This window comes from Ranitomeya variabilis, chromosome 3 (assembly GCF_051348905.1).
Source record: "Ranitomeya variabilis isolate aRanVar5 chromosome 3, aRanVar5.hap1, whole genome shotgun sequence".
NCBI classification, from domain to species: domain Eukaryota; kingdom Metazoa; phylum Chordata; class Amphibia; order Anura; family Dendrobatidae; genus Ranitomeya; species Ranitomeya variabilis.
This window is the reverse complement of record NC_135234.1, coordinates 352,416,063-352,440,400: the sequence shown is the minus strand read 5'-3', so window position 1 is coordinate 352,440,400 and position 24,338 is coordinate 352,416,063. Positions and strand designations below refer to the sequence as shown.

General features: G+C 44.7%; 1 protein-coding gene across 1 annotated transcript in view; it reads left to right on the top strand.

The window, feature by feature from the left end:
• The first annotated feature begins 2,179 nt into the window (after window positions 1–2,179).
• LOC143817695 (uncharacterized) overlaps window positions 2,180–24,338 on the top strand; it is a 164,823-nt gene continuing 142,664 nt past the window's right edge. Inside the window, exons 1-3 of the mRNA XM_077299184.1 lie at window positions 2,180–2,666; window positions 13,906–13,983; window positions 14,146–14,267. Of these exons, the coding sequence (XP_077155299.1) occupies window positions 2,180–2,666; window positions 13,906–13,983; window positions 14,146–14,267 (687 nt within the window). The remainder of the gene's footprint in view (window positions 2,667–13,905; window positions 13,984–14,145; window positions 14,268–24,338) is intronic.

Below are 24,338 nucleotides of genomic sequence, written 5' to 3'. Positions count from 1 at the left end.
GATGGCCTATCTTTGAGACTGGTCATCAATATCAGATCAGTAGGTGTAGAATACCCAGCTCCCATGCTGATCCGCAGTTTTTTTGGAGAGACAGAACTACATATCTCCTTCAACTGTATAGTGGCTGCATTAGGGTTCTGCAGATCTACAATAGAATAGGGGTGGAGGTGTATTACCCAACTGCGGCCACTAAACAGTTGACAGATCAGCAATAGAATAGGGGTGGAGGTGTATTACCCAACCGCAGCCACTATACAGTTGACAGATCTTCAATAGAACAGGGGTGGAGGTGTATTACCCAACCACGGCCACTATACAGTTGACAGATCTGCCATAGGAAAGGGGTGGAGATGTAATAACCAACCGCGGCCACTATACAGTTGACAGATGTGCCATAGTATAGGGGTGGAGGTGTAATACCCAACCGCGGCCACTATACAGTTGACAGATCTGCCATAGAACAGGGGTGGAGGTGTATTACCCAACCACGGCCACTATACAGTTGACAGATCTGCCATAGAAAAGGGGTGGAGATGTAATAACCAACCGCGGCCACTATACAGTTGACAGATGTGCCATGGAATAGGGGTGGAGGTGTATTACTCAACCGCGGCCACTACACCGTTGACAGATGTGCCATAGAATAGGGGTGGAGGTGTAATAACCAACCGCGGCCACTATACAGTTGACAGATCTGCCATAGAATGGGGTGGAGGTGTATTACTCAACCGCGGCCACTACACCGTTGACAGATCTGTATATTACTGATCTGCAACTGATCACTTTCACCCGACACTGAGAACAGCTGATCGACTGGGGTGTGAGGAGTTATACCCTCACCTATTTTGATACCCATATATAAAGCTGCTAAACATGGGAGTAGGATTATATATATAATATTTGTATGACACGTCTCCAAAATAACAAATCACAGAGGGAACAAACCAGAAAAACTCAAGGAAAAATAGACTCAAACACTAATGAAGAAACTATCTAAATCACCCCAAATTCAGTAGGCAATTGTGCGAACTGAGAAGTGTGTTAATAAAGTGCTCACTCATTTGTGTATTGTACTTTGCCTGGGGGTTAAATGTATCATCTGGTAAATGCTCTTTTTCTATTCGCCACGACAGCACCCACTGAGAGAGGGGATCCGCCCCTGGGAACAGGAAACCTACAGAGAGATAAAAGGGGCGGCCCCCCCTCGCTCCTCAGTTGGTTTCCTGTTCCCGGATGGAACACCTCAGAGAGAAACTCTGCGGACTTAAGGAAAAGAAGAGGAAAGCTTGCCTGGACTGCCGCCTGTTCGTCTCTGTTGAGCGGCAGGGGCTCCAGAGTAAGTTTCAGAGAAGGGGGATGTCCTGTTGGCTTCCCCCTATCCTGATAAATCAGCATGGATACCGGATTGATAACAGTCTCCCTGCTGGGACACTGTTATATCGCTCCACCGCATGGCGAACCCTTCGGCTATAGCCTGGTAAGAGGTTTCGGTTACATAGCTTACCCCTCTGTGTTGCGGTGAGAATGTGGCGGTGTGCAGTTCGGCAGCGGCAGCCTCGGTAAGCGGTGGCTTCAGCCGCATGGATAAGGGGGAGTGCGCGCATGCGCGGTCTGGTGGCATCCCGGAAGTGGATTGTAGGACTTCCGGAGGCGCAAGGTCAGCCTGGGCCCTGCTATGGACGCCATTATGGTTGCAATACCGACGATAGGAGTGCCGACAGCGTCCGTGGCTGGAGGAGGAGACTGGGAGCCGCACACCAGGGCTAATCGCTGAACTCTCTAAACGGTCAGGTACAAAAAAAAAAAAAAAAAAAAGAGGAGGTGTGTTTTCTCAGCTATGAGGCACAAGCAGTGCTATATAAGGCAGTTTGAAGCACTACTTGTTGCGCAACATGTTGTCCCAGGAGGATATCGAGCGCCCACTGGAGGATTTAATCCTGCCTAGTGGTGATGCAAAAAAGAAAGGCAGTGGACACTCGAAAATGAGTGACTCCACTGAGAAAATGGTGAAAAAGTCAGGCCGTTCTGCACCAAAAGCTGATCGTACAACCCGGCAGACGGTATTTAACCTTATTCCTGGGTGTAGGCGTAGGTAGCTTTATGAGGGCTAATGGTAGTTTCTCCTACTTCTGTCTTATAGGGTAAGCGGACGGAGAAAACTAGGCACAAGCAGTGTGCGATGTGTAATGAGCCCCTGCCAGACTCCTATATTAAGAAATTATGTCAAAGTTGCATAGATTACACCTTGCAGCAGGAGAGTTCGGTCAGGATGAAAGAAATTCGTCTCATGATAAGGGAAGAACTTCAGTCCTTGGGAGGTAGTCCGGCTGTGAATATTGAGAGAAAAACCAGGAGAGCGCCTTCACCTGCAGCAGAAACGTCAGCAGAAAGTGGGGAGGTTGACTCAGACATCTCTCAGAAATCGGGTTCCTCGGATGACGAGGATTATAATGTCTGTTTCCCTACAGACAGTGTGAACAATCTGATTAAATCAGTGAGAGGTACTATGGGGGTGTCAGAGTCTAAGGAACCTCAGACACCTCAGGACGTTATGTTCGCCGGTCTTTCACAACGGAAAGGCCATGTGTTTCCGGTAAATCAGGCCATCAAGGACCTTATTAAGCGGGAATGGAGCAAGGGGCAAAAGAGATTTGTACCAGTCTCGTGTAAAAGGCGGTACCCCTTTGATGATGAGGACTTGACCACTTGGTCCAAAGTACCTAAAGTGGATGCGGCTGTGGCATCCACCTCCCGCCGTTCCTCCCTACTGGTGGAAGATGCAGGTTCCTTATCAGATCCTATAGACAGGAAGTCTGACACACTTCTTAAGAAATCATGGGAGGCCTGTGTAACTGCCTTTAAACCTGCAATCTCAGCCACATCTACTAGCAGGTCTATGCTAGTTTGGCTTGACCAGCTGGACCAAAACATCAAAACTGGGGTATCCAGGGAAAAATTGCGGGCTGCTATTCCTTTGATTAAGGGGGCTGCGGCGTTTATATCTGATGCCTCTATAGACTCGCTCCGTCTGGCGGCCAGAACAGCTAGTCTCACTAATACGGCTCGTCGGGCCTTATGGTTAAAAAACTGGAAAGGAGATGCCCAGTCCAGATCCAAGTTGTGTGCCATACCCTGTCAGGGTGAGTACCTCTTCGGAACCGTATTAGATGAAATACTCACTAAGGCGGGTGAAAGGAAGAAGGGGTTCCCTAATCCCTTTATTCCTTCTTACAGAAGGGCGTTCAGGAAGCCACCATTCGGCAAGAAGGGAGGCTTTAAAGACCGTTGGAATAATAAAGAATTTAAACAAAAAGGGAATTTATTCAATAAACGCCCCTTTAAGCCAGCGGATAAATTCCGTTGACCCTGTTTTGCCAGTGGGAGCTAGACTTCTAGAATTTGTGGAGCAATGGAAGGAGATAACGGTTAATCCATGGGCCATCAATTTAGTATCTTCAGGCCTCGTTTTAGACTTTATTCAAACACCTCCGGATTCCTTCCTTCTCACATCCTTAAAATCTAGGCCTCAACAGGAGGCCCTTGAAACAGAAATTAAATCCCTCATATCCAAACGGGTATTAATAAAGGTTCCGCCATCTCAGATAGGGAAGGGATTCTACTCCCCCCTGTTTCTGATTACTAAACCCGACGGCTCTTTCAGAACTATAATCAATTTGAGAAAATTGAATTCCTTTATAAAACCCAGAACATTTAAAATGGAATCTATTCGTTCAGCTATTAAAAATTTGTTTCCAAATTGTTACATGGTAGTACTGGATCTTAAGGATGCTTATTACCATCTCCCCATACACCAGTTACACCAGCAATTTCTTCGAGTAGCAGTGGTTATAGATGGGCAGGTCTGTCATCTACAGTACCGGGCAATGCCATTTGGTTTATCCATGGCTCCGAGGGTTTTTACCAAATTATTGTTGGAAGTAATGTCCTTTCTACGAGTAAGGGACACACTGGTAATTCCGTATTTAGATGACCTGCTGATTGTAGGTAAAAACTCCCTACAGTGTGAGAAGAGGTTAGAGGAAGTAGTATTTTCTTTGCAGACACTTGGCTGGATTGTTAACTGGGAAAAATCCAGACTCCAGCCAGTGACATGTCAGAAATTTCTGGGGCTCCTGTTGGACTCAGTTGACCAGATATGTAGGCTTCCTGATGATAAGAAAACCGCTATAATACATAAAGTGAGTTTAGCCATCAGTAAGCGTAGTATGTCATTAAGAAATGCCATGTCTTTATTAGATTCCCTGACTTCTTGTTTTCCTGCGGTTCAATGGGCACAATTCCACACTAGACAGCTACAGAAATTTATATTAGAAGAAGACATTAAGAAGGAAGGAAAGCTGGATAACACAGTTTTTCTAACGTCAGACGTAGTACACTCCCTTGCATGGTGGTTAGATTGGGGGAATCTATCTAAGGGAGTTTTATGGGTGATCACTTCGTCCAGTAATGTAACCACAGATGCTAGTCCTGATGGCTGGGGGGCACATTTTCAGAATCAGGCAGTTCAGGGTCTCTGGTCTAGTGCAGAGCTTGAAAATTCCTCTAATGTAAAAGAGTTGAAGGCTATATTTTATTCCCTACTCCACTTTCTCCCTCAGCTGAGAGGCTCTCACACAAGGGTCTTCTCCGACAACACTACCGCAGTGGCCTATCTGAACCATCAAGGTCAGAAAATCTTATGGGGGTGGCTTCAGACATCATGGAGTTAGCCGAAGGTCACCTGCTATCCTTGTCGGCGGTACATATCAGAGGCATAGACAACTTTCGTGCAGACTTCCTCAGCCGCCACACTCTGCATCAGGGGGAATGGACGCTCAACAGGAAAATTTTCAAGTTAATAACAGCCAAATGGGGTATACCCCAGATAGACTTGTTTTCCACACGAGCAAACCGTCAGGTCAAGATGTTCGCCTCTCTATGCAGAGAGGACAATCCGGACATATTCGATGCCCTCCATATATCATGGACATTCGACCTAGCCTATGCATTCCCCCCATGGAATCTAATGCCCATGGTAATAAGAAAGATAAGGGAAGAAGGGGCAAGAGTTCTGTTGATAGCCCCATTCTGGCCCAAGAGGCCATGGTTTTCGTGGCTCAGAGCGATGTCAGTTTCAGAACCCTGGATTCTGCCTCAGACCAAGGACCTTCTGTCTCAGGGACCGTTCCTACATTCTCAAGTAAAAGGCATGAACTTGACTGTCTGGAATTTGAGAGGCGGTTACTAGATCTTAGAGGATTTTCTAGAGGGTTAATAAATACCCTCATGAGGAGTAGAAAGCCTTCCACTACCAGAATTTATGTTAGAATTTGGAAGAAATTTCTTGAATTCCATACTGCACAACTCTCTTCGGAGGTTCCTATATTCTCAATACTAGAATTTCTACAGAAGGGTCTGGAATTGGGACTCTCGGTTAGCACGTTAAAGGTCCAAATTTCGGCTCTAGGAGCTCTCTTTAATTCTGATGTTGCGGGAAATAGATGGATATCTAGGTTTATTTCCGCATGCGAGAGTTCAAAACCTATTAAGATGCCACAGGTTCCTCAGTGGGATCTGACTTTAGTCCTGGATGCATTGACACAAAGCCCTTTTGAGCCTCTTCAAACAGCCTCTTTGAAGCATGTCTCATTAAAGACGATATTATTAGTGGCATTAGTATCTGCCAGAAGGGTGAGTGATCTCCATGCCTTATCAGTAGATCCTCCATTCCTATCAGTGACTTCTGACAGAATAATTTTAAAAACAGATCCATGTTATCTCCCTAAGGTAGCCACTAGTTTTCATAGGTCTCAGGAAATTTTCTTACCTACTTTTTATAAAGACCACTCAACTCCAGAAGAAGTAAGACTTCATTCCCTAGATGTTAAAAGAGCTGTTCTAGCCTATATAGAAAGAACTAAGGACTGGAGGAAGAGTAGGGCTCTCTTTGTGTCTTTCCAGGGAAAAAACAAGGGATCCAGAGTCACAAAGAGCACGCTGTCACGCTGGATCCGAGATGCTATAGTCTTGGCATACAGATCTAAGGGAAAAGATCCCCCTCTACATGTGGGAGCACACTCCACTAGAGCCTTGTCGACTTCCTGGGCAGAAAGAGCGAACGTGCCAATACACCTTATATGTAAGGCTGCAACTTGGTCTTCGCCTAATACCTTCTATAAGCACTATAGATTAGACCTATCTGCTGCTTCTGATCTAACCTTTGGGGTTTCGGTTCTCGGCTCAGTTAACCCACCCAATCTATAATCTCTGTAAATCTCTCAGTGGGTGCTGTCGTGGCGAATAGAAAATACCGGATTACTCACCGGTAATGCTCTTTTATAGAGCCCACGACAGCACCCATTCACATCCCTCCCTTTTCTTTTATTTAGTTGCACGTGGTGCCTTGGTAGGGAGATGTAAATAATAGAGTAATATAGTATAAGGTTGTAAATATGTATATATGCCTGAACCTGTTAACTAAAAAACCTGGCGGCGGTTCCTCCTATTCTCTGTAAAACAACTGAGGAGCGAGGGGGGGCCGCCCCTTTTATCTCTCTGTAGGTTTCCTGTTCCCAGGGGCGGATCCCCTCTCTCAGTGGGTGCTGTCGTGGGCTCTATAAAAGAGCATTACCGGTGAGTAATCCGGTATTTTCACGTGATGGGTTGTAAATTTAATGTGTTTTGTGCTCGGCCAGTGAGCTGTGTCATTTTGTGTATTAGCTGAGAGGTTTATCCTAGCAACATTGCGCAGGCTTGTAAACAGATCAGTCGGGAAGAATAGACAGATTGACTGCAGGTTCCTGAATTGTATCAGTTTTGTGCCATTGCTAAACATTCATTCACACTGGTTTTATTAGGACTGGCCGAAAAACAGAGGTAAGTTGCAGCGACGGCTACGTCTGCTTCAGTACATGCTGCTTCCATCCCATACTTTTTAACATTTTTAGGTTATGTTCACTCAGTTTGTTTTTTTTGTGTGAATTTTGAAGCCGATCTGTTTTAAAATCCGTCTTAAAAAACTGTGTGAACATACATTACCCTTATAGGTATGCTTACACTGCACAGGTTCTGCCGGTAAAATTACTGTAATTTCACCAAATCTTACTGTGTAAATATGCATGCGGAATCCACACTGAAATTGACCTGCAGTGTAGATTTTAAATCTGCAGTATGTCAATTTACGTTGTCAATTTTTACTGCAATGTCACTACAGTGAATCTGCAACAAATCTGCATGCAAACGGATTTTGTTCGTTTTTCGCTAATTTTTGTTGACATACTCCTATAGTAAAGTTAGCAATGCTAGATAATGATAAGGCTTTTTTTTTTCTCTGTTTCTTGTAAAGCTTGAAAATGTATTTAACCCTCCGTCAGGAACAATGCCTTCACTAACGAGTTCAGGTACATTACTCCTGTCAGGTGCAGGCTGGAAAAATGCCTATAATATCTAATTTTCTCAAATTCAGCACTCTAAAAGTGATCAGTGACCTTCATAGGGATGTAATAAAAGAGAGTACACATCATCAGGTGCAAAACAACCCCATTTACTTACCATAAAAGTAATAACTCTAAATGTACATTCATTTCACAATTCCCGCCAAATAGCCCCCAGTTTTCAACGCATGACTATTATCCTCTTCTCCTGTGGAGCTCTCCAAGCACTAGTTTATGGGCCAATTTTTTCAGATGGGCCCTTCTACGGAGTGGTTTAAGTTGGTTTTCAAGGTAAATCACTTGTTAATTTATACCACCCAAATTCAACATAGTGATAAATATGACCATTGGCCAGTGCCTGGAGTTTCTGCTGACGCTGAAAGTTGAGCACATCTGATCAGCTGTATCAACACCCCATTTGGTTGCATTATAAAATGTAATTATTTCCATTTTTTGTGTGCTTCAGACCCAGGATCAATGGCATCATCATAATGAAGTGGTGAGACGAGAATTACATTTTGCTTTTTGCATGGTACATAGGAAACTAAAAACATTCCATTATTGAATGCAAACATACTGCTGCACTGTTTTCTCCCTTTCACATTTACAAACTGTGGCAATAATTATTTTATATTTTTTCTTACAGTGTATACATATGAAAGATTTTGCATTTTCAGATAATCAATCAGATCACAATTTGGAAACAAGTTGTCAGCTGTTATATTGCGACCCAATGCAAGTAAGGTCTCAGCCATTCTTTTCACAACATCACTGGGTTTGTTGCTGACATGAAATGGACCTTCTGGATGTTTTCCTGCATAAATTTCAAGGTTGTAAGTGTAGCTCTTCCTGGCATCAACAAGGCCATACATTTCAATTCCGTATTTGCTAGGCTTTGATGGAATGTATTGATGAAATGCACATCTGCAACGAAAACCATTGAGCATTTCGTCCATAGTGATGTTCTCCCCAGGGCAATAGCTTTTCTTACAGTTTTCAACAAATTTTTGGAATAAATCAGGAATCGGAGCAAATCGGTCATACGTTTTACGTTGGGTTTGGGAAGTTGTGTCGTCAAACCGAAGGCAACAAATTAGAATCTTGAATCTTTTTAAACACATAACAAGGCCAAATTTTTCTGTTCCATCACAATCTATACCCCAAAGTTCCTCCAAACTTTGGCGATTAGCCCTATAAGCTCGTGCAAAGTATAACATTCCAAAAAAGCCATCAGTTCTATATCATCGGTGGGCTTCATTATTCTGTTGCAGATGAACTTGTCCTTTATAATGTCTATATATTGATTTGTGTATGTGACAAAAGAGTCCAGAAAGACATCTGTGAATGAACTACTCCAGCATTCAGCTGCAGTTTTAGAATTACTTGCGGTTCCTTTAACTGCAGGAAGGTGAGTGAGAATGTTTTGCGGGTCCCTACGTTTAGTTTGCATGGGTGACTAATTGCTCCTTTTGTTTGTGTATCTCTTCCCATATAACACGTTTCTATGTCTTCTTCATCCTCATCACTCTCACCCTCTTGCTCTGCTTCAGAACCAATTTCACATACTTCCACCTCATCATAAGAATCAATCTCACTTCTCCCAAATCCTCATGCAGTGTGGGGTCTGCATCATCATCATCTTACAGCATCTTCACTTCATCGACATGAAGGGGTTTTGACAAATCATACATTTTCCTCTCCATTTCAGCAGCTAATCAGAAGCAAGAGAGAGAATGTGTTAGGGAACAATGTACTTGAGAAGCACACTTTCATTTGTACGAAAACCTTTCTTATTTCTATGAAGTATCCACAAACTTTGCACTATCCATTCATAAAACAAGCTAAACTAACAATTGTGATGACTAAAAACATAAAATACCACCAACCTTATATAGTGGGAAGTATTCGGGAACAATGTATCCGAGAAGCCAGCGAAGTTATATCTGTTCTCCTGAGTCTCTGAGTACAACTGTGATATCAGGTTTCACAAATCATCAAGAGTCAGGAAGGTATTGGGGGGTGGGGGATTTCCTAACAATCTGGTGAGTATGGAGATATGAAGCTAAAAGAGCTGCACCTGTCAGATCAGTTGTTCCTGATGGAGGGTTAAAGCGAACCTCTCACCTCCAAAATCGATGGTGAGGTATGCTTACCGGCATCAGGGGCTTATCTACAGCATTCTGTAATGCTGTAGATAAGCCGCCGATGTTACCTGAAAGAGGAGAAAAAGAGGTTAGATTATACTCACCCAGGGGCGGTCCCGCTCCGATGGGCGTCTCAGGTCTGCTCCGGCGCCTCCTATCTTCATTCCATGACGTCCTCTTCTGGTCTCCGCGCCGCTGCTTTGGCGCAGGCGTACTTTGTCTGCCCTGTTGAGGGCAGAGCAAAGTACCGCAGTGCGCAGGCGCCGGTAAGGTCAGAGAGGCCCGGCGCCTGCGCACTGCTGTACTTTGCTCTGCCCTCACCTGTGCCGAAGCCGCGGCGCGGAGACCAGAAGAGGACGTCATGGAATGAAGATGGGAGGCACCGGAGCAGACCTGAGATGCCCATTTGACCACGGAACACAGCGGGACCACCCAGGTGAGTATATTATAACCTCTTTTTCTCCTCTTTCAGATAACATCGGGGGCTTATCTACAGCATTACAGAATGCTGTAGATAAGCCCCTGATGATGGTGAGCTTACCTCACCATCGATTTTGGGGGTGACAGGTTCCCTTTAAACTTAAATTCTGTACAATGACGAATTGGTGGAATGTAGATGTGAGCAAAAGGCTTTTCAGGACCGTGGTCCTATGTATTCTGTGGCAGTTGGGCTAGGGTAGTGTGGACTTCCTTGGCTTGCTTGCACTAGATTGCAGACATCATCTTGAGATTAGTAGGCACAAAGTATGCTTTGACATTGCATGAGGCTTAGTGACTAGGAATGACTCTAAAAACTCACATCGTACAAATTAGATGTGTCCATACGGCTCAATTAGTTAGATGGAGGCTAAAAAGTGTCCTGTTAGGCTTCTTCTGGCCAGTACGTATAGAGTATGTTAGCCTACAATAAAAAAAAAAAAAAAAGGGAATAGAATAGTAAACTATGCTATTCCTTCTCACAAAATCCAGGACAAGCTGCATACCTTGGGACATATGGTTTTAACACATGGTGCCTATGGGTTACATGATGTTGTATTAAAACTGTTAAAAATATGCCATGAGCTTTTTATGACTTATATTAAACAGATGACACTATGGACTATTTAACAGATGCCTAACAAAGGAAGCTAATGCCCATAGGCTATCATAATATTTAATAGCTATATTATGAAAATAATATATTTCCGTTAAAAGAATGTCAATACATTTTAATAGTGATAGATTCCAAATTTTTAAGTATCATTTACAGCAGGGGGACGGACCTTTTTTCTACAAAGTACCATTTGGATATTTAGCATCTCAATTGCGGGCCATTCAAAATTATCAACTTAAAAATTAACCTTCTATATTTGGTCAAATCTTTCCCTTAATGTGATGACTGGAATCGATTCCTTTTGGTGAGGTATGCGATATATGCATATTTCAATACATGTCTCCTCAAAATGAGAAATTCATCACTACTCATGTAACGTTTATGGAACTTAACAGTGGGAGGACTGCTGTATACATTACAAAAGATGCACCGAGACTCTGTTGTATACATATCACATAGGAAGCACTGACACTCCGTTGAACACATATCACATAGGATTCACTGAGACTACTCTATGTACATCATATAGGAAACCATGAGACTCTGTTGTATATATCACATTTTTTCATTTCAGGATATGCCAGGCGCTTTAGTGCTGGCTGGTGAAATTGAGGTTGCCTGTTTTTGTGGAGTGCACATACATAGTGCTGGCCCACATGCCTGATCTAATAGTATGGACGTGACCGATAGAGTGTGAGTGACTGGTTGTTTCATCAGTATTTTGCACCTGATCTGTCTCTGCCTTTATCATTGAGGCCTACTGCATCCTGCAGCATATTAGTATTATGACCTGATGTTGGTAAATTCAGCTACTTTGTACGATTTTTTTTATATCCAAAGGATAGACAGACTGTAGTATATACACATCACATAGGATACACTGAGTCAGTGCTTTATACATTACATAAGATACACTAAGACTGCTGTAAAGAAGTTGCATAGGATACACTAAGACTGCGGTATTTATATTACAGGAGACACTGAGGCTGTTGAATATACATCACATGGGATACACTGAGACTGCTGTATATATATCACATGGGATACACACTCGGATACACAGAGACTACTGTATATACGTCATACTGAAGCTCTTGTATACATTGAATAGGAGAAGCTATGACTGCTGTATTCATTACATAAGCAGGAGTGGGACAGAAAAGCAGAGGAGGGTAGTTCACATGGCAAATTGGACACACATAGTACCATTGTGTCTGGCAACAGTCCGTTTGTGTCACCCCTTTAGTTTCAGGAGGCTCTGCCCCCTTTTGGGCCTCTGCCCCCTTTAGGGTCACCACCCCCTTAAGGGACTCCACCCCCTTTTGGACACCAACTCCATTTTTGAATGCCGCCCCTTTTTGGGACTCCGCCCCCTTTTGGACTACCATCCCTGTTTGGGTCACCACCCCCTTTTTTGGGACACCACCCTATTAGGGACACCACCCCTTCACTGGGGTACACTCCGTGGACTCCCCACGGTACTTTCAGGCCCCAGTTCGCACAGTACACCAATGTGTACTGGCCCTTTAAGAGTCTGCACGCTCTGGACCAGCAATGTCTTTTTTTTTTTCTCTCTTTGCTGCAACTGCACTTCACAATGTCCTGTACAGCTGACTTCATGGACCCACTGATCCACAGCAAGACGCTTGTCACCTTCGTGACCCCGCCGAGCCACAGCAAACTTCGTGACCTCACCGAGCCACAGCAAGCTGACTTGAGAAAAAAAAACTTCACAGTCTCTCACTGACCCCAGTCAGCATAGCACAGACTCCTGTCTGTTACACACGGTTCTCAGACCGTTTACTCCTCTGGCTCAGATCAGCCAGCGCTGCAACATGTGCTTCTTGGACCGTTGCCCGCATTCGAAACACCAAATATGGTGATACGCTACCTGAGTGTGTTGGGGGACACTCGCTTGGCATAGGATTCAAGCACTCAGGCACGGTACCTCACACAAATCTGGTCAAATCTGGTTTATTAAACTTCATAAACCACATGACATACAGTCTATTTCATTATGTCCATGAACTTATCACGACCACCAGTCTGTTCATGCAGCAGATAAACTTCTCTGCCATATATTACAATCTCCTTGTCCGGGGTTACCTTTCAGGAGTTCCAGTCCTCACGCTGACTCCACGTCAGTCCCAGGTCCTCAACACAGACCGTCCAGGTCTACGGTCTCTAGGTGCTTCCAGGAAGACTCCACTCCCATGAGCCTCCAACACTGACCATCCAGGACCTACAGCACACAGGCCACTCTGCAGTGTCCAGCCAGGACACATGGAAGTGTGTCCACCCTGACAGACTCCCAAAACACTCACACCATTTGCTACACACACCTCTTTTACATAGGTGTAACCACATCCAGGTACCTGTCACATGGCCAGTCATGTGAGCATGACATCCCCACAGGTCCTTAAACACAAAACCATCTTAGGTGTTCAGACACGCCTCTTTGGGTGGGTTTGTAGGTGACTGGACCCACCCATCTCTCCAATCACCTGGAAGCCTTCCCAATGTAAACAAATCCCTCAGCAGTAGATCTGTTGAGCAAAACATACCCAGGCTTCCATCACAGGGCCACCTACCTCTGCGATACATATCGGCCATTCACAACACTGCCAGTCACTGTTTCATCACAACTATGCTTCCAAGTGCATCTTGAAGTGCACACACAGCGCCCCCTGGCTGTAACATTGGTCACTGCACCACAGGGTGAAAAACAATGAAAAAACACTGATAGAAGGAACATGCTGTATGTCCCAAAAAACATGCAAAGCACAAAATAGTGATCACAAAAAAAAATGTGTTTGTATAAGATTTCTGAAATCTCATAGGCTTTGCTGGTACTGTAAAAAACAGCTGAAAATTAGCATTAAACAAACGCACCAAAAGCGCCTAGTGTGATCTTAGCTTAAGAAGTTTGTCTGCCTACTACTTCTGGGTCAGGAAAACCTGACTGTCCACAATGCTTTCTCAGTAACCAAGCACTGTGTATACATGCTCCCTCTTCTGGCTTAATACAGGGCCAGCAGCTAGTAATAAGACCTTCATGTTAGATAAATATTCTGATTCTGATCTGCCATGTTTTGGTAAGCCTGTAATACACACGCACCTGCTCGCAGTTTCAGCAAAAGACTTATAGTAAAGCCTCCCACTGCCTCTTTAAGCAGCTTACATAAAAGACTCCTTGAGAAACCCATTTCCTCATAATTAAAAGATTTGCTTGTAGCTGCTCGTGAAGTATCTGGTGTTCATGGAAAAAGTGGGAACAACAGGAGTGAGGAAAGATCTGGGAAAACAATGCAAGGTGTGTATTGTGTACATGAGAGCAGTGGGTGTTACATGTTGTGTGCTAAGGTGGAAATGACCAGTGTATATAAAGCATAGACGCACCATAACCTGTGCTGCCTTGTTAACTATTGTCACCCCTATAGACAACTCCTGCTTTGTTCTTTTTTCCCTTTTACAGGACTAAGATGGCTGAGTGATGCTTCCATAGACGTTACACCTTTAAAGATGGACATTATTCTCCTCTTATTTAGGCTAAAGAAGATATTCTGCAGTATCCTCAGCCTCTGTAGCATGGCATGGGTAATTTTTATTGTTACGTTTTACTGAAATGTACTATAAAAAGCATAGTGTGATAGTAAAAACTAATACCTGATGTAAGACAACAGGGGCTACAGATACAGTGCATTGAAAAGGTATTTATACCCCGTGAACTTGACCAAAAATTTGCACATTGCAACCACAAACTGAAATGTATTTTATTGGGATTTTATGTGTTAGACCAGCACTAAGTAGCAAGTATTTGTGAAGTGTAAAGGAAATGATACATTGTTTTCTAAATATTTTAAATATATAAATCTGAAAATTGTGATTTGCATTTGTATTCAGCCCTACTGAGTCAATTCTTTGAAGGACCACCTTTCGCTTCAATTACTTTTGCAAGTCTTTGGGGGTATGTCTCTATCTTCTTTGAACATCTAGAGGCTGAAATGTTTGCCTATTTTTCTTTGTAAACTAGCTCTATCTCAGTTAGAATGGATGGAGAAACAGCAATTTTCAAATTTGCTACTGATTCTCAATGAGATTTAGGTCTGGACTGTGACTCAGCCATTCAGACGCAAGAATATGCGTTGAAAACCGTTCCTTTGTCGTTCTGGCAGTTTGTTTAGGGTCGTTTCAGTGCTAGAAGGTGAACCTATGCCCCAGTCTTAAGTTTTTGCTGTCTCTATCAGGTTTGCCTCCAGGATTGCCCTGTATTTAGCTCTATCCTTCTTCCCATCAACTTTGACCAGCTTTCCTGTCCCTGCTGAATAAAAACGGGAAAAAAGCATCCCCGCTGCATGATTCTTTTTTTTTTTTTTTTATTCTTTATTTAATTTAATTTCAACATTAACAAAAAGGGCTTGCATCAGCAAATCTCAAAAAGTTTCAGTGAAAAAGAAAGCATATCAAATTGTTGCATTAGACAATAAGTAAAATATTGCTGAAAGAGAACAGCAGGAACTGCTATTGGGAGTGATGCAGAATATAAACCAAAAAATAGGTTAACCTTAGAAAACAATTATCAGGTATAAACATAAAGATGAGACATTAGGACTGCTAAAAGCATTTGAAAGCAGAGTGAACTGGGCAAAAGGTCTTACAAGGAGACAATAAAAACCAGCTGACTAGAGACAACCAGTTCGGGCTTGAGCACTGCGACATGTGGTTTAAGGCCCCGTCTCACATAGCGATTTACCAACGATCACGACCAGCGATACGACCTGGCCGTGATCGTTGGTAAGTCGCTGTGTGGTCGCTGGGGAGCTGTCACACAGACAGCTCTCTCCAGCGACCAACGATCAGGGGAACGACTTCGGCATCGTTGAAACTGTCTTCAACGATGCCGAAGTCCCCCTGCAGCACCCGGGTAACCAGGGTAAACATCGGGTTACTAAGCGCAGGGCCGCGCTTAGTAACCCGATGTTTACCCTGGTTACCAAAAAAAACAAACAGTACATACTCGCCTTTCGGTGTCCAGGTCCCTTGCCGTCTGCTTCCTGCTCTGACTGAGATCCGGCCGTACAGTGAGAAGTGAGAGCAGCGGTGACGTCACTGCTGTGCTCTCACTTCTCACTGTACGGCCGGCAGTGAGAGCAGGAAGCAGACGCCAAGGGACCTGGACACCGAAAGGCGAGTATGTAGTGTTTGTTTTTTTTGGTAACCAGGGTAAACATCGGGTTACTAAGCGCGGCCCTGCGCTTAGTAACCCGATGTTTACCCTGGTTACCAGTGAAGACATCGCTGGATCGGTGTCACACACACCGATTCAGCGATGTCAGCGGGGCCTCAACGACCAAAAAAAGGTCCAGGCCATTCCGACACGACCAGCGATCTCGCAGCAGGGGCCTGATCGCTGGTACGTGTCACACATAGCGAGATCGCTATGGAGGTCGCTGTTGCGTCACAAAACTTGTGACTCAGCAGCGATCTCGCTAGCGATCTCGCTATGTGAGACGGGGCCTTAAGAGGAATCATTGAGTCTGACAAAGGATTGGGGATGATAAGATATGAGAGTACAGGAAAAAAGTATATGGTAGAGTCAAGGGGGGGTATGGGAAAAGCCCCGCCAAGGAAGCCAAGTTTTTAGAAACTTTTCAGGTATGCGAGATTCCCAGCTAGTCAACTCCTCCATTCTGTGGATATCTTGTACTTTATTGATCCATTCGTTCAGGGTTGGGGGAGACGATTGTCTCCAGTGTATCGAAATCAAGTGCTTTGCTGCTGCCAACAAGAGAGGGAGTAAGTCATGTTTTTTAGGTTTGAACAAATTTGTGGGGAGTGAAAGCAATATTTCTTGGGGCATTAGATCTCGTTTGATTAAACACAAACGGCGGAGGTAATTATTTATATCAGACCAGTATTTGGAGATTTTGGGTAAGCCAGAAAATATGAGTTAAGGAACCCACCGAGTTGAAACAATTCCAGCAGAGAGGCGAGTCAGTCAAGCCCAAATGGAATAATCTTTCCAGGGTTCTATACCATCATGAGAGGATTTTAAAAGCATTTTCCTGCAGTAAAATGCATCTTGAAAAACCATGTGAGTTAATCAAGATTTGTTTTGTTTCCTGAGGAGATAGGGAAAGATTTAAGGCTGAGTCACACATAACGATATCGTTAACGATATCGTTGCAACGTCATGCTTTTGGTGACGTAGCAACAATCCCGCTAACAATCTCGTTATGTGTGACAGCGACCAACGATCAGGCCCCTGCTGGGAGATCGTTGGTCGATGGGAATGATCAGGACCATTTTTTGGTCGCTGATCACCCGCTGTCATCGCTGGATTGGCGTGTGTGATGCCGATCCAGCGATGTGTTAACTTGTAACCAGGGTAAATATCGGGTTACTAAGCGCAGGGCCGCGCTTAGTAACCCGGTATTTACCCTGGTTACCATTGTAAAAGTAAAAAAAAAAACAGTACATACTCACATTCTGATGTCTGTCACGTCCCCCGGCATCCACAGGGTTAAAACTGCTTTTGGCAAGAGCGCTGCTAATATGCACGCGCTGCTGCCGAGAGTTCCCTGCACTGACTGTGTCAGCGCCGGCCGTAAAGCAGAGCACAGCGATGACGTCACCGCTGTTACGGCCGGCGCTGACACATTCAGTGCAGGGAAGCTCTCGGCAGCAGCGCGTGCATATTAGCAGCGCTCTTTCCGAAAGCAGTTTTAACCCTGTGGACGCCGGCGGGGGACGTGACAGACATCAGAATGTGAGTATGTAGTGTATTTTTTTTTTTTTACTTTTACAATGGTAACCAGGGTAAATATCGGGTTACTAAGCACGGCCCTGCACTTAGTAACCCGATGTTTACCCTGGTTACCTGGGTGCTGCAGGGGGACTTCGGCATCGTTGAAGACAGTTTCAACGATGCCGAAGTCGTTCCCCTGATCGTTGGTCGCTGGAGAGAGCTGTCTATGTGACAGCTCCCCAGCGACCACACAACGACTTACCAACGATCACGGCCAGGTCGTATCGCTGGTCGTGATCGTTGGTAAGTCGTTTAGTGTAATGGTACCTTTAGTTCTGATTCCCATGAGGATAAATAAAGTGGTTTGAATTGGGTGGGGGGAGTAATAAGATTAGCGTATAACTTAGAGATAAATTTGGGGAGTGGGGATCTAAGCTTGACTAGTAATTCCAGCCATAGCCAATCGGTGTTATGTTTTTGTTCAGTCTTAAGTTTCATCATAATATAGCATATGTGATGTTTTTGTAGAAGGTCGCGGGGATGTTTTTTGGCTTCACATGGCCAAGCGTCAATGCAGGGGATCTGGTTAGAAAGCAGGAGCGAAATTGGCAGGTTAGGCAATGAATCCCAGAGACCAAAGTCGTCTATGTAGTTAGGGTCTATGAGCCAAGGGATAATTTTTAGTGGGATGTTATCCAGAAAAAGACAATGAGGGAGCTTGTTTGGGACAAGGGAGCGTCTAATGGCTAAGGTGTTATAAGATATTGCATCGAGCATTTGAGGAGGGGAAGCAAGAGAGGACCAAAGAAAGATCTCTGCTTTGTTCCCCAACAGGTTAAGTTCAAGATTAGTATCTTTGCTGTCTGGTCTAATTTTGACCATATTTAACCATCGGTCAAGGTGAACTGCGTGATAGTATACTTTGAAGTTAGGAAGGCCGAGACCACCGGCATTTTTCGGTAGGGAGAGGATTTTATAAGGGAGTCTAGCTCTTTTAGCTTTCCAAACAAAATTTGCGACCAATCGGTTTTCAGAAAGGAAGAATGAATTAGGGAGAGGTATGGGGACCATATTCATGACGTAACATTTTTTTGGGAGAATATAGGATTTAATTACATTGATCCTTCCTATCCAGGACAGGTACTACAAATCGTACGATTTAAGTAAAATTTTAGCTTATCAAGCAAAGGGAAGAAGTTATATTTATAGAGAGAGGAGGGGTCTGTAGATAGATAGATCCCAAGGTATTTTAATTTTTCAAGAGGCCATTTGAAGGGGGTTTCTTGTTTGAGTGTTGAGACCACAGCATCAGTTGCTGAGATATTCAAAACTTCCAACTTGTTCATGTTAATTTTGAAGTTAGAAACAATTCCAAATTCAGCAAACAAGCCTAAAAGAATAGAGAAAGCCATTTTGGGATTCGAGATCAGAAGCAGGAGATCATCGGCAAAAGCTGCTGTCTTGATTTCTAGCTGACCTACAACTAAACCCTTGACATCTGTGTCCTTTCTCATTTTCTGTATCAAGGTCTCCATTACCATCACAAAAAGGGTGGGGGAAAGAGGGCAGCCCTGTCTGGTACGATTTCTAATCACGAAGGGGTCCGAAAGTATTCCGTTCACTCTAACCTTAGCAGTTGGGGTCGTATAGAGAGTCATGATGGCATCAATAAAAGGGGGAGAGGCAAATTTTTGTAAGGTGCAAATCATATAGTGCCAGCTGACTCTATCGAAGGCCTTCTCAGCGTCTGTTGATAGAATGATCAGGGGAATACCGGAGGGTCTCGCGTGAGAAATGGCCAGAAGGGTTTTTGTGGCATTATCTTTTCCCTCTCTTCCCCTGACAAAACCAACTTGATCAGGGTGGATTAATGTCTCCAAAACCCCATTAATTCTAGAGGCTAGAATGTTTGCCCACAGTTTTATGTCGGTGTTAAGTAGAGAGATAGGTCGATAGTTACCACAAAGGCTGCTGTCCTTCCCCTCCTTCGGGATAACGGCAATGTAAGCCTCTAAAGCTTGACTGGGTGGGGCATTCCCTCCAAGGAATGAATTAAAAAGAGCGACTAACTGGGAAGGAGGATTTCTGAAAACCTTTTGTAATATCCCACAGGGAAGCCATCTGGACCTGGTGTTTTGTTACTTGGGATAGTCTGTAAGGTGTCTTTAATTTCCTGGAGAGTAATTTTAGAGAGAAGAGTTTACATGATCTTTTTTGGAAGGATTTTCGGAAGGGAGAGAAGAGCCAGAAAACTCTGAATTCTCTCTGCAACCGCCGAGCAGTCCCTCATGGGATCAGGAAGGTCTAAATTGTAAAGAGATTCGTAGTATCGTCTGAAAGCTTCAGCAATATCATCGGGCCTGACAACTCTCTTATTAGTCTTAGCATAGATGCTTTTTATAAACTTTTTTTATTTTTATTTTTTGAGCATTTGGGAGGTAAGCTTACTGCTTTTGTTCCCGTGTATGTAGAATTTATGTCTACAGTACAAAAATAATTTTACTGATTTTACATTAAGTAAATCTTTCAGTTTGCTGCGAAGAGAGGCGAGGTCTCGATGAGACTCCTGCGAACCAGATGTTTTGTGGATTCATTCTGCAAGGCTGATTTGATATAGCAGCGACATAATGTCTTTGTCTCTTTGTTTCTTAGTGTAAGAACCAATGGAGATGAGCTCCCCCCTGAGTACTGCCTGATGTGCTTCCCAAATGTTAGGAGTAAGTTGACCATCAGTAATACTTTCATCAAAGTATTGTGAGATGGTGATTTTTCATTTTTCAATATTCATTGAGTTTTCTAATAATGATTTGTTTAGCCTACAGGTAGGTCTCAGAGCTCTATGTACTTTTTGAATTGTAATTGCGGTGGCTCTATCTTGACCAAAAAGGTTGGTGAAAATCTTCCTGGAGACTTTTTCTAACGATTCTCGAGCAAAGGACTCAGGGATGCCTTTTATACAAATGTTTTTCCTCCTACTTCTGTTTTCCTGTCCTCTGCTGCCAGTAGGGCTGCATTGAGATGGTGGTGTTGATGGAGAATTTGATCATGGAGGCAAGTTATAGCATCTACTGTGTCAGTGTTTGCGGATTCTAAAACTTCAACCCTTTGACCTAGTTGTTGGAGATCAGAGCGCATTCCAGATAGTTCCTCAAGGAGGGGTTTCATGTTTTGGGCCATTAGTTTTTTCACGAAGGCTCTGGAGATGGGCGCTGCATCTTCTAGCATGGAGTCACTGTCAGAATCATCTCCGCTGAGGTCAGAATCATCCATGTTGTCAAGAGAGTTGGATTTTTTAAGAGTTTGTCTTGAGGGGGTTTGAGAGGAGACTGATTTTTTCTTTAGATATTTGTCAAGATCTCCATGGGTTTCTGTTCCTCTGCAGCAGCTTTGTTCGCTTGTTTTTCACATTCTTTTTGTGATTTGACCATGATGAGGCTTCTATTAACTTGAGAAGCTATGTTCACAACTTGGACATATGAGGGAATATTTAATTGCACATTGTGTTGGAATTAGAGCAATTTCTTGGAATGACCACTAGATGTTGTTGTTGTAGCAGCATTAAAATAAGGTATTTGAATGCATAGCACATTTAATGGCAGTTTTTTTAGAATACGATATGAGCAGAAATAAACAAAATGCTGGGTAGAAGAATATGAAGGGTTCTAGAGTTGGTGCTTCAGAGTTTCCAGTATCCATAGGGATTGTGCAAGTTATTATATCTACAACAGTTTATTGAGGGAGAGAGCCTCAGAATGGCCACTTGGAAGCACTGGAGGGGGAAGGGAATACTTTGACCCCCACTGTTTCAGTAGAGGTGATAAGGGGTACCAGCACTAGCCTTGAAATAACATTCAGCAGTGCTTTGTCTGGTTTTGCTGGGTTTGGGCAGCAGGAATAACTGCCAACAGGAAGAAGTTGGGAGGCTGAGTTGTTTCACCTTTGTGTCTGAGCACAGGGTTCTCCCTCCGTATAGGTTAAAATGGCGCCCGTTACTGCGGGAAAAAAAAAACCCTCTGGCCGTTCTCACGCAGAGATTGTTCAATGAGGGGCCTTCCGCCCTGTCAGCAAAGACTAGGAGCGCAGGAGGAGACGGACCGCCGAATCCCCCACCGAGGCCTGCGTCCAGTCTCCGGGGCCAGCAGAGGCACTGAGCAGCAGGCAGACGGAGCACAGGGCTGCACACCAACAGCGGAGCAGCGCCGCGGGAACCGCTGCACCAGAGTTCATGGGAGCGTCGTGCAGCCAGTCCAGGTAAGAGGTAAGGCAGAGAGGGGGGGAGTAGAATCCGGGACTGAGGCAGACGGTACCTTTTTGAAGAACGCCCGTTGTGTATGTACACGTCGCCGGTTGCTGGCTCCAAGATGGCGCTTCCATTCAGCTGCTCTCGCCTCCGGGCCGGAGTTTGAGCCTCAGGCTAGAACAGACAAGTACCTCACCTCGGTATTCTCTCCTGGATGTAGCTATTGGCACTTGGTCCGCACAAGGATTGAAATCGCCGTTATTGAGGCCTTAATTCTCAGGAAACCGTTAATATGTGCAGGAGCTCTGTAAAAGTGCGACTGGTCACTTGTGCAGCCAGGCCACGCCCCCCCGCTGCATGATTCTGCCACCACCATGTTTGAAAGTGAGGATGGTGTTTTTAGGGTAATGTGCATTGTTCGTTTTCTGCCACAGATAGAGCTTTTTAGGATAAATGCAAAACGCTATCTTGGTCTCATCTGAACAGAGCACCTTCTTCCACATGCTAACTATGTCCCCTAAATAGTTTTAACTACAAACAGGACGTCTTATGGCTTGCTTTCACAAATGGCTTTCTTCTTACCGCTCTTTCATAAAGGCCAAATTTGTGTAGTATACAGCCAATAGTTGCCCTGTGGAGAGATTCTCCCACCTGAGCTGTGCATCTCTGCAGCTCCTCCTGAGCGACCATGGGCCTCTTGGCTGCTTCCCTAATTAGTGCTCTCCTTGCTTGGGATGTCAGTTTAGGTGTATGGCAGTGTCTTGGTAGGTTTGCAGTTGTGCCATACTTTTTCCATTTTTGAATGAAGGATTGAACACTTCTCTGTGAGATGTTCAGAGCTTGGGTTATTTTTTTTTCTAATTTTCGAATCTAACCCTGCTTCAGGGTATGTGCACACGCTGCGGATGTTGCTGCGGAACCACAGCGTTTCTGCAGCTGCGGGTCCGCAACAGTTTCCCATGAGTTTACAGTACAATGTAAACCTATGGGAAACAAAATCCGCTGTGTACATGCTGCAGAAAAAAACGCGCGGAAACGCAGCGGTTTGTGCGGATTCCGCTGCGGGTTTACAGCTGCTCCTATAGAAATCTGCAGATGAAAACCCGCAGAGGAAACCGCAATGGAAATCGCGATAAATCCGCAGTAAAAACCGCAGCGGAAAATTCCGCAATGGAATCCGCAGCGTGTGCACAAGCCCTCCCTCTTCTCCAACACTTTATCCGTGACATGTCTGGAGTGTTCCTTGGTTTTCATGGTGCCGTTTGATTACTAATGCTCTCAAACAAACTATTTAATTTACTAATTATGTGACTTCTGGAGGCAATTGGTCCCTCAGGATCTTATTTAGGGGTATTGAACTACAAGAGGCAGAATACAAATGCGTGTCCTAATTTTCAGATTTATATTTTTCAAATATTTAGAAAGCATGCATCATTTCCTTTACACTTCACAAATACTTGCTACTTTGTGTTGGTATATGCAGCGCCCCAGAGTCCTGGTCGTTGCAGTACTGTGGCTCCGCCACTATGGGGAGCCATGGTGCGTCCGATGGCACTGAAGGAGTTCATCTGATCAGGTATCACAGACACCAATACATTTCACAGCCGGGCCTCCAGGGGGAGCTAAGGGTTCTATTCATTAGGCCACTCCCCACCATAGTGGGTAAACTGGGGGTCAGGCAGGAAGTTAGATCAGAAAGCTGACTGGATTGGACGAAGCAACACCTAGTGGCAGAGGGTGTTGTGGAGGAAGAGACAGTAGGGTCTCTGTCAGGGGTGGGATCCTGACAGAGGCTTGGCATTGGAAAGAACGTAACGGGTCTGCGCCAGCTCCGGGAAGCGGCGGGGCCCAAGAAAGGACTAGAAGCGAGATAGATTGTGCTGAGTGAGAAACGAGATCAAGCGATAGGAGAATTCCAGTAGGGGTCGTGCTGTAAGACCGGAGCAACACCCTACTGAGGCGCACTACCGGTGGCCGGAACGCCGAGGGAGTATTATAACATTCAGCTTCAAGCAATACTCTAAACAGCTGCAGGACAGTCAGTTTAAGGCGGGCTGTCTAACACATATCACCTATGAAGTCTTGGGAGGCAATTGCGGGAGAGGGGCGTCTCTAGGGTCCCGGAAGAACTCCAGGCCTACCCGACAAACGGGTGCCGTTCTAACTGTAACATCAGGAAGGGACGGACGATTAGAAGAACATCATTTAATCGAGTTGTGAGGGAACTTAAGAAACAGACACAACAGTTGTGGGGTACTTTCCGTAAGCACAGCAGGGAAGGACTACAACACATAGCGCTAAGAAGGAAGGCACCGATTTCCACCTGTGAAGAGAACTCTGGAGGTGCCATTGGACCGGCCGGACTTGCGCAGCTTGGTGAACCGTATTCTGGACTGAGGACTCAGAGATCTCCAGTAAAGAGGTAAAGAGACTGCAACCTGGTGTCCTCGTTATTTACCGCGACCTGCACCCCACAACTGCACCGTTACAACACCACTTACTGCACCGGACGTCCCCCACTGACAGACAGGGCCACGGACCGGGTCTAGCCACCGTGACAACTCCAGGACTGAGACCCAGAGGCCCGGCTCCGGGTACCCCTCGGCCCTGCGGCGGTGTGGGGGCGCTCCAACTTGGCGTCACGAACAGGATCTACTTAAGCCTGAAGAATCGGGTCATG